Below are 11505 nucleotides of genomic sequence, written 5' to 3' on the forward strand. Positions count from 1 at the left end.
ACAAACCAAGAGATGGTCTGCCCAGCTTGTGTCATGGGTGTACCTACCTACGTGTACTCACTGTCTAATGATCTGCCCCGAGGCCGGGCCGTTCCTGTACAGGCCCCAAATTGCAGAGCATTACACATGTACAGGTCGCAGAGCGTTACACATGTACAGGGCGCAGAGCATTGCACATGTGCAGGTCGCAGAGCGTTACACATGTGCAGGTCGCAGAGCATTACACATGTACAGGGCGCAGAGCATTGCACATGTGCAGGTCGCAGAGCGTTACACATGTGCAGGGCGCAGAGCGTTACACATGTACAGGTCACAGAGCGTTACACATGTACAGGTCGCAGAGCGTTACACATGTACAGGTCGCAGAGCGTTACACATGTACAGGTCGCAGAGTGTTACACATGTACAGGTCGCAGAGCATTGCACATGTACAAGGCACAGAGCGTTACACATGTACAGGTCGCAGAGCGTTACACATGTACAGGTCGCAGAGCGTTACACATGTACAGGTCGCAGAGCATTGCACATGTACAGGTCGCAGAGCGTTACACATGTACAGGTCGCAGAGCATTGCACATGTACATGGCACAGAGCGTTACACATGTACAGGGCGCAGAGCGTTACACATGTGCAGGTCGCAGAGCGTTACACATGTACAGGTCGCAGAGCATTGCACATGTACAGGTCGCAGAGCATTGCACATGTACATGGCGCAGAGCATTACACATGTACAGGGCGCAGAGCGTTACACATGTGCAGGTCGCAGAGCGTTACACATGTGCAGGTCGCAGAGCATTACACATGTACAGGTCGCAGAGCGTTACACATGTACAGGTCGCAGAGCATTGCACATGTACAGGTCGCAGAGTGTTACACATGTACAGGTCGCAGAGCGTTACACATGTACAGGGTGCAGAGCGTTACACATGTACAAACAAGCTGCATTTTTACGCCTGCTCTGCGGCCCTGACGCTTTCCGTACGTTCCATAGTTCTAGCGTTAGGTCAATGTCCAGCAGAGACGTCACCACAAGTAGCGCAGACATTGACTACTCTACAATTAACCCTAATGACGCCACAATAAATGGACAGTTGATATATTATTCCTGTACCTTCCCCGCAGCCCAGGAGCTCAGTGCGCAGGAATATTCTGCGCTGATAATCTAGAGGGAAGATGCGGATATACTGAGCGCTGATCATTCTCTCAAAGCTTCTGGCGACTGGCGTAGAACCATCAAAGTTACCCCGGAAAATCTAGGCGAAGAAAGATCACAGATCACATGAGCAGAGAATGTGACATATCAGTGATGGATGTGTAAGGAATAGTAGGATATAGCTGGGTATAGTAGGATATAGTAGGGAATAGCTGGGTATAGTAGGGTATAGCTGGGTATAGTAGGATATAGTAGGGTATAGTAGGGTATAGTAGGATATAGCAGGGTATAGCTAGGTATAGTAGGATATAGCAGGGTATAGTAGGATATAGCAGGGTATAGCTGGGTATAGTAGGGTATAGTAGGATATAGTAGGATATAGTAGGGTATAGCTGGGTATAGTACGGTATAGTAGGATATAGTAGGGTATAGCAGGGTATATTAGGGTATAGTAGGGTATAGTAGGGTACAGTACGGTATAGTAGGATATAGCTGGGTATAGTAGGGTGTAGTAGGGTATAGTAGGGTACAGTACGGTATAGTAGGGTACAGTACGGTATAGTAGGTTATAGTAGGGTACAGTACGGTATAGTAGGGTATAGTAGGGTGTAGTAGGGTATAGTAGGGTACAGTACGGTATAGAAGAATATAGCTGGGTATAACAGGGTATAGTAGGGTATAGTAGGGTACAGTACGGTATAGTAGAATATAGCTTGGTATAACAGGGTATAGTAGGGTATAGTAGGATACAGTATGGTATAGTAGGGTCCAGTATGGTATAGTAGGATATAACTGGGTATAGCTGGGTATAGTAGGGTACAGTACGGTATAGTAGGGTATAGTAGGGTACAGTACGGTATAGTAGGGTATAGTAGGGTACAGTACAGTATAGTAGGGTATAGCTGGGTATAGTAGGGTATAGTAGGGTACAGTATGGTATAGTAGGGTATAGTAGGGTACAGTACAGTATAGTAGGGTATAGCTGGGTATAGTAGGGTATAGCTGGGTATAGTAGGGTGTAGTAGGGTCTAGTAGGGTATATACGTAGGGTATAGTATACTGTTCGGGTGACAGTGAATTTGATCTCTCCTTGGATACCACACATACCTTGGTCTGGAGCTCGAGGTCACCGGTCATCTCGGTGTAATTGTGCCAAATCTTCTGGTCCTCACTGAACTGGACAACAAAACTGGCGACATAAATGTCCGAGGACCCAGCACCCTGGACCACAATCCCTGAAACACAACACAATGTCACACAATACAAACCAACGTCACGATCTACACAACCTTATATCTACAGTACAAAGTATAATGGCACTTGTAGTGCTACATGTGTGCAGTATTAATAGTGCTCCCAGCAGTTTAACATCCTCAAACCACTCAGTAATAAAAGAGGCTTATTAGGGCACAGAACCGCTGGTGATTTGTAGCAGTTCAAAACCGCCAAAAAAATGGCCTTTAGAAATTCTATCCCAATGTGGGGACAACTAGTGAAATATATCACTAAGAACCAGCAGATGAGGGGCAATGAATGCAGAGGGGGGGGGGGGACTTAACTGCTTAATTCTTTATTGTGAGTCACACATATACTATAATTATTAACCTTTATTTATAAACAACAACATATTAGCTGCGCTGTACATGGAGGGAACATAGTAAGAGACCTGTGAGATTCCAAGGCTTCTGTAGGTCGATCTGCAGATACGGTGCCCTGGAAGGAGGTTGAGGGTAATCATCGGCCTGCGGGCTCCATCCCTGGAGGACGGTCCTTGGAGAAACGCGGTTGAGTTGCGCTGTGTGTGCCGGGTGCTCGGGGAGCTCAGAGGAGGCTGTGAAGCTGCTGGTTGGTAGATGTGACGTTCTCAGAGGTTTGTAACATTCATCTGCAAGAGACAGGTCTGAGTGGTAGGAAATCACCAGATAACGTCACTGGATGAGTCTACACACAACAGATCCATTGTTTATGCCATCGACCTACTGCCTCAGTGATTAAGAGACCGAATGACCATCTACCGACTTACCGCCGCATCCGGTTCTATAGGAAATGTACATTCATGAACTCTGTTCACTTATAGGCCGATTTATACAATGTATCATTTCATTCTATCAAGCACCCACCCCTCCATGCCACACATCACATGGTACTGACCTGCTCCTGTAGGCAGCGGGTAGGTGATTAGAGCGGGCGGGGGCGTGCTGGCAGGGAGACCTGTAGGATGTGGGCTGGAGACTTCTATTCCATTTGGAGCTGAGGAAATGAATAAATCACTTTTTAATTACTCTGTACAAAGAATTTGTCACCCAATAATTATCCACAAATAGCCCTGGACGGATTAGACACAGATCCCTGTTTCCTTTCTTTCAGATTATTTCTGTTACTGTAAAATCAAATTCTCAGCATCCGGCTATGGGAGTATATTGTGGGTTTTTATCTTCCTATAGATATAACACCCAGGGGTCACATCGACAGCAGAGTCTATGAGTATCCCAGAGACTCATCCCCAGACATCCATCTGCTCTCCAGGAAAGATGGCAACATCCTGAACTGTGAGCGGTGTTATGGTGTCGTGTGCACATCTCCAGGGGCATTACTAGACCTTAACACCAGGAGCCCAGACCCGAGTGCCAAGCACCAACCTCAGATACAAGGGGGTTACTATATCCATACAGATCATGTGACCAGGGGTAACTATAGCTATACAAACCAAGTGACCAGGGGTAACTATAGCCATACAGACCATGTGACCAGGGGTAACTATAGCCATACAGACCATGTGACCAGGTGTAACTATAGCCATAGAGACCATGTGACCAGGTGTAACTATAGCTATACAGACCATGTGACCGGGTATAACTACAGCCATACAGACCATGTGACCAGAGGTAACTATAGCCATACAGACCATGTGACCAGGGGTAACTATAGCCATACAGACCATGTGACCAGGGGTAACTATAGCCATACAGACCATGTGACCAGGGGTAACTATAGCCATACAGACCATGTGACCAGAGGTAACTATAGCCATACAGACCATGTGACCAGGGGTAACTATAGCCATACAGATCATGTGACCAGGGGTAACTATAGCTATACAAACCAAGTGACCAGGGGTAACTATAGCCATACAGACCATGTGACCAGGGGTAACTATAGCCATACAGACCATGTGACCAGGTGTAACTATAGCCATACAGACCATGTGACCAGGTGTAACTATAGCTATACAGACCATGTGACCGGGTATAACTACAGCCATACAGACCATGTGACCAGAGGTAACTATAGCCATACAGACCATGTGACCAGGGGTAACTATAGCCATACAGACCATGTGACCAGGGGTAACTATAGCCATACAGACCATGTGACCAGGGGTAACTATAGCTATACAAACCATGTGACCAGGTGTAACTAAAGCCATACAGACCATGTGACCAGGGGTAACTATAGCCATACAGACCATGTGACCAGGGGTAACTATAGCCATACAGACCATGTGACCAGGAGTAACTATAACCATACAGACCATGTGACCAGGAGTAACTATAGCCATACAGACCATGTGACCAGGAGTAACTATAGCCATACAGACCATATGACCAGGAGTAACTATAGCCATACAGACCATGTGACCAGGAGTAACTATAGCCATACAGACCATGTGACCAGGAGTAACTATAGCCATAGAGACCATGTGATCGGGGGTAACTATATGTGCCTGATTGCTCAATACAAGTAGTCCTCTGCACTACTGGATAATGACTGGAGATAGACCAACATTTCGCAGATTATTTTTACTTATGAATGAAATCCAGAAACATGACGTGTTGCAGACTCACCTGTCTCGGAGCAGTAGCAGCAGGTATCCCCGGATCCCGGAACCAGGAACTGCCCCTGGGGGAGATATAGAGATCGGTCATACACATGGTGGTCCTGTTATACCCCTATATGGAGTACGGAGACCCCTGTAGCATTAGCTATGGAGGTGGTCCCAATTACACTGACCCCTCCCTTACAATTACCCCTGGACACATGTATATCTCACTTGTACATCCTATTCTAACACCTTGGATAAACTTATTATAGTGCTGGGTGTAGCTTCAGGTCAGCTGATGGTATCTACACAGTAAAGGACCGCACCAGCAGCCGGGGGACTCACCTCGGGACACCCCAGATTGGTGAACTGACAGAAGTGGGAGCACTGTACGGTGAGATTAGGCAAACACTGGCACACGTGGCACTCTCCCCATCTCCAGCGCTCACTGATGATGTGCTTCTTCCCCTGATGGGTGCAGGATTCACAAGGATCTGTCTGACACCTGAGAATTCACAACAATTAACACGTGGACCCCCATGGAGCTTACAATCTAATTATTGGTCCCTGACATAAGAAGAGAAAGAGGATAATCTATGGCAGATTAATGATTGCACATCTCCTTATGTATATTCTGTAAAGGTAAAAGAATTGGTGCAGCCCTGTCCTCATTGCCTGGGAGCATTCCAACAATCACCAGTAAAATTATATATACATTTATTTTTATATATATATATATATATATTATACAGAGAAATCTGAGCGCAGCAGAGGGGATCCGCAATTTACATGGGGTATATGAAAGGTCTCCAATACAACGTTTACATGTAGAGCTGTTACCTGCGAGCCTTGCGGTAGATTCCACGGCACTGCTTCCCGTTACCATGTTTGCTGGGGTTGTTGGGGCTACGGAAAGACCACTGTATGCTCTGCACCCCACATGGGCCCAAACATTCTCCCCAGGGAGACCAGGAGGACCAGCCACAGTGCACTGCAAGCACAGACCCGGATTATATCACATATATCAGTTTATAATAAATAAAAAGACATATATGTATACACACAGACACACGTATATAAGTAAGGAGACAGAGAATCTCTGACAAACATGACAACCTCTCACTTTATTTATTACAGGTAACAGTCATACATACATACATTTAGGGATCTAGTCACTGACTGGTACATTCAGAGATCTAGTCACTGATCGTTACATTCAGGGATCTAGTCACTGACCGATACATTCAGGGATCTAGTCACCGACCGATACATTCAGGGATCTAGTCACTGACTGGTACATTCAGGGATCTAGTCACTGACTGGTGCATTTAGGGATCTAGCCACTGATCGGTATATTCAGAGATCTAGTCACTGACTGGTACATTCAGGGTTCTAGCCAATGATGGGTACATTCAGGGTTCTAGTCACTGACCGGTACATTCAGGGATCTAGTCACTGACTGGTACATTCAGGGATCTAGTCACTAACCGGTACATTCAGGGATCTAGTCACTGACTGGTACATTCAGGGATCTAGTCACTGATCGGTACATTCAGGGATCTAGTCACTGACTGGTACATTCAGGGTTCTAACCAATGATGGGTACATTCAGGGTTCTAGTCACTGATCGGTACATTCAGGGATCTAGTCACTGACTGGTACATTCAGAGATCTAGTCACTGATCGTTACATTCAAAGATCTAGTCACTGACCGATACATTCAGGGATCTAGTCACTGACCGATACATTTAGGGATCTAGTCACTGACTGGTACATTCAGGGATCTAGTCACTGGCTGGTACATTCAGGGATCTAGTCACTGACTGGTACATTCAGGGATCTAGTCACTGACTGGTACATTCAGGGTTCTAGTCACTGATCGGTACATTCAGGGATCTAGTCACTGACCAGTACATTCAAGGATCTAGTCACTGACTGGTACATTCAGGGTTCTAGCCAATGACCGGTACATCCAGGGATCTAGTCACTGACTGGTACATTCAGGGTTTTAACCAATGATCGGTACATTAAGGGATCTAGTCACTGACCGGTACATTCAGGGATCTAGTAACTGACTGGTACATTCAGGGATCTAGTCAAAGACTGGTACATTCAGGGTTCTAGCCAATGATCGGTACATTAAAGGATCTAGTCACTGATCGGTACATTCAGAGATCTAGTCACTGATTGGTACATTCAGGGATCTAGTCACTGACTGGTACATTCAGGGTTCTAGCCAATGATCGGTACATTCAGGGATCTAGCCACTGATCGGTACATTCAGAGATCTAGTCACTGATTGGTACATTCAGGGATCTAGTCACTGACTGGTACATTCAGGGATCTAGTCACTGACTGGTACATTCAGGGATCTAGTCACTGACTGGTACATTCAGGGTTTTAGCCAATGATGGGTACATTCAGGGATCTAGTCACTGACCGGTACATTGAGGGATCTAGTCACTGACTGGTACATTCAGGGATCTAGTCACTGACCGGTACATTCAGGGTTCTAGTCACTGACTGGTACATTCAGGGATCTAGTCACTGACCGGTACATTCAGGGATCTAGTCACTGACTAGTACATTCAGGGATCTATTCACTGACTGGTACATTCAGGGTTCTAGCCAATGACCGGTACATTCAGGGATCTAACCAATGATCGGTACATTAAGGGATCTAGTCACTGATCGGTACATTCAGAGATCTAGTCACTGATTGGTACATTCAGGGATCTAGTCACTGACTGGTACATTCAGGGTTCTAGCTAATGATGGGTACATTCAGGGATCTAGCCAATGATTGGTACATTCAGGCATCTAGTCACTGATCGGTACATTCAGGGTTCTAGCCAATGATCGGTACATTCAGGGATCTAGTCACTGACCGGTACATTCAGGGTTTGGCCGGCATTGCTTCATTTGACCATCCTGACAGGTGCAGATTTGGCAGTTTGCTTTAACCAGCTGACCCGGCCAGTAAGTGACCCCGTCCACCTTGCAGGGACATTCCTGAGGGCGCACACATTGATTCTGGCTGTCTAACAGAGATCCATCTGGGCACCAACAACCTGGTAATGTGAGGAGAAGGTTAACAGTGAAAATGTTCCTGCTGATACCTGACAAACACATCTGTCCTAAGACATACATGGGAGGTTAACACGGTCCAATAATAGCACTGATGTAGATGTACAAATGAGGAACTTCATCTATAGTATATTATCTCTTACCTGAGACACAGGGCTGATCATTCTGGCATATCCTCTTATTAGTAAGGTCAGCGCAGGCCAGAGGACATGGGGCGCAGGTTTTGTATTCCAGCTCCGCAGGGCACGACGGGGTGATAGGGCAGCCATCTTGGCGACACACATCTATATGGGGAATGACAGACAGTATCCACACTGGCTTTATTATATGGTAAATATACTGAGGCAACAAGTTCTATTGAATCCAAATTCCAGAAAGTTGGAAGATCCACCCAGAACAATCATCACCATAAGTCACTGTTCATGATGTCCTTGTTAGTAGAGCATCTGACCACACTTACCAATCTCAAGATATGAAGATGAGGAACCTGGTAAATCAGAACAGTGACGCCCCCCATTTTGTGGTGTGGTACACTCCCTTTGATGAATGACCACCCCAGTGCAGTCTTGGGTGCAGTTTGACCACGTTGTCCATGGTGTCCAAGAGCCATCAACTGGAAATAGATAATCAGATCTTATAAACTGTGTACATAATCTATGTTGACGGATCAGCTTAAAAGTCATCCCCTTTGCTGAGTTCCTCAAGACTTTTCCACTTACTTTACAGGTAAAATTGACAATATCCACTTCAAAATCTCCTCTCGTCAGGTCCACCTCCTCCTGCCCACCCCCTCCGCCCCTCACCCTGGCACCCTCAATTCCTTTGATTCTAGTATCTCACTCTACTCTCCTTCTTGTCTCCCTCAACCTGCCCCTTATCCCAGTTCCCTCCAGGCTCCTCCGCTTCATTTTCCCAAATGAGTGTCTCCCCTTTTCTCACGAAAACCTCTCTTGACCCTTGCTTTCTCTCTCCATCTTCAACACAATTTCTTTGCTCTACTTTTCTTCCAAAATACTTGAACTATCTGCCACTTTCGATACAGTTTATCGATCTCTTCTCCTTGACACCCTTCACTCCCCTGTCCTTTGTGACATGATCCTTTCCTAGTTTGCCTCCTACCTCTCATGCTGCTCCTTCAGTGTCTATATCCTACTCCCCTCCTCTTCCTCTCTCTATTGATGTCCTCAACGGCTCTGTTCTTAACCCTCTGCTGTTCTCTATCTACACCTCCTCCTTAAGTGAACTCATATGCTTCTTTGGCCTTCTCTACCTGACTGACAATCAACTACCTTTCCTCCTCCAACCTCTCTCACCCTTTTTTCCATCCTGGGGGTCCAATTGCCTCTCTACCATCACCCGGAGGACCCAGTGCTTACCACAACTTAACATGTCCAAATCTGAGCTCATTAACTTTACCCTGCTAATGCCACTTCCCCCCCACTTCTCCCGCACAGGTGACAACATCACTCTCTCCCGTTTCCCATGCCCGCTGCCTTGATGTCATTCTCATCTTTGCCTTCAGCTTCTCTCTTACAGTCATGTTGCCTCCTCCTTCGCAACATTTCCAAAATATGGTCCACTCACTCATCATTTCCCACCTTGACTACTGTAACTCCCTCCTCCTAGTCCTTCCACTCACCCACCATTCCCCTCTACAATCCATCTTCTTCCTGCCGCTCCTTATACACTACACCAATGAATCTCTGATGCTTACCAAATTCAATTCAAGCCGCTCACTTACCTAACAGGTGCTCTCTATTGTTGCCACCCTCACTTCTTCTCTAACTTTGTTTCAAGATACACCCCAACTCCGCTCTGCCTTTGACCTTTAACTCACTACCACTGTTATAACCTCCTCCCACTTCCGTCTCTAAGACATCTCCTGTTCTGCTCCACACTTATTGAAGTCCTTGTCTCATCCTATCAGACTCTCCCCCAAACCTACAATCCTTCATAAATCTCCCTCAGAACCAACCTCTTCATGCATGCCTACCCTTCCCTCTCCTACACCCTCTACTTCCTCCATCCATCACATCAATCTTTGTCCTATTTGTACCTACTGTGTCTCATTACCCCTCCCTCTAGAATGTAAGCGCTCACGGGCAGCTTCCTCCCTACCCTATGTCTGATGTATGTCCTCCTCGTACAACCCTTATGTCATATCCTATGCTGAATTTTTTGCTGCTTGTTTACTCACACGCATTGAATTCATAATGGTATCAGTGCTGGTTAAAATGACCAGTTCATAGCTATCCATGTATGTGTTATTATGTTTATTGCATTCATGTATGTCATATCTGGAAGATGATGGTCCGGTGGTGAAGAATTTGTGACATCTTATAAATAAACGACGATGATGATGGAACTTCACCCACACACTTATCCTCATTTCTCTCAACCAGGAACCAGTAAAGACATTCTGCCTTTGTTTAAGACTCACATCCTCACAATTAACTTGTCACAGCTAAAAAATCATATACACATCATACACATCATACACATCATACACATAATACACATCATACACATCATACACATCATACACATCATACACATAATACACATCATACACATCATACACATAATACACATAATACACATCATACACATTATACACATAATACACATAATACACATACAGTGTTTCACTCTTTCACGTGGACCTTTGAAGACATCAGTAAACGTCCTATAGATTGTAAGCTGTATGTAATACACATTCTCCTTTTATGACAGTGTTTGTTCCCAATTGTAAAGTGTTATGGAGTATGCTGGCGCTATATAAATAAATAATAATAATAATATATTCTCCAAACCCTCCCCCCCTCCGCATGGCGGACAATGGACAACTATGAGTAATGGGGGATACACACAAGGAAGGCCGAGTATGGGATATGGGAACACTACACAACAATAAAGGATTGTAACAGATAAGGAATATTGTGCAAGGATTTTGCTGATATATTGATATGGGGATAGTATGTATTGTGAATGATTGCTATACACTGATAGATTGACGTGATTGATATTGGGATTGTGATCTGAGATATTGCTATAGATTGCGTACAGATTGAGAACATACCGAGATGGATATGATTGGGATTGTGCGTGTCTGAGGGTGTAAGGCTGAGTACACACTACAGTGTTTTCAGCCGATCATCGAGCCAGTCACACGATTAGTGTGTACACTGCAATGAAGAACGATTATAGTTACAAAGCTCATCGTATCGTTTCATTTGATTTTTAAACCGGACTAAACGATGGAACAATGTTGTTCCAATCCTGCAGTGTGTAAGCACTCAGGACCGGCAGTGTCCATAGACCTCTATGGAGGGTGCAGAGTCACAATCGTTTCATCCGATGGTTATGACAGATGAAGAGCACAGATCTGCAGGTAAATCTTGTAAAACGTATTTAGTGTGTACACATGAATTGGCTGCTGATCGGG

At 45.3% G+C, this 11505-nt stretch overlaps 1 protein-coding gene across 1 annotated transcript in view; it reads right to left on the reverse strand.

Moving 5' to 3' along the window:
* The window catches only part of LOC142159549 (SCO-spondin-like), a 180619-nt gene that overhangs the window by 105959 nt on the left and 63155 nt on the right, over positions 1-11505 (reverse strand). Inside the window, exons 39-48 of the mRNA XM_075214441.1 lie at positions 8521-8673; positions 8204-8344; positions 7862-8044; positions 5814-5964; positions 5319-5478; positions 4999-5053; positions 3305-3403; positions 2820-3038; positions 2261-2388; positions 1112-1253 (exon numbers count right to left, since the gene is read on the reverse strand). Of these exons, the coding sequence (XP_075070542.1) occupies positions 1112-1253; positions 2261-2388; positions 2820-3038; positions 3305-3403; positions 4999-5053; positions 5319-5478; positions 5814-5964; positions 7862-8044; positions 8204-8344; positions 8521-8673 (1431 nt within the window). The remainder of the gene's footprint in view (positions 1-1111; positions 1254-2260; positions 2389-2819; positions 3039-3304; positions 3404-4998; positions 5054-5318; positions 5479-5813; positions 5965-7861; positions 8045-8203; positions 8345-8520; positions 8674-11505) is intronic.

The sequence above is a fragment of the Mixophyes fleayi genome, chromosome 5, assembly GCF_038048845.1.
Source record: "Mixophyes fleayi isolate aMixFle1 chromosome 5, aMixFle1.hap1, whole genome shotgun sequence".
NCBI lineage: Eukaryota > Metazoa > Chordata > Amphibia > Anura > Limnodynastidae > Mixophyes > Mixophyes fleayi.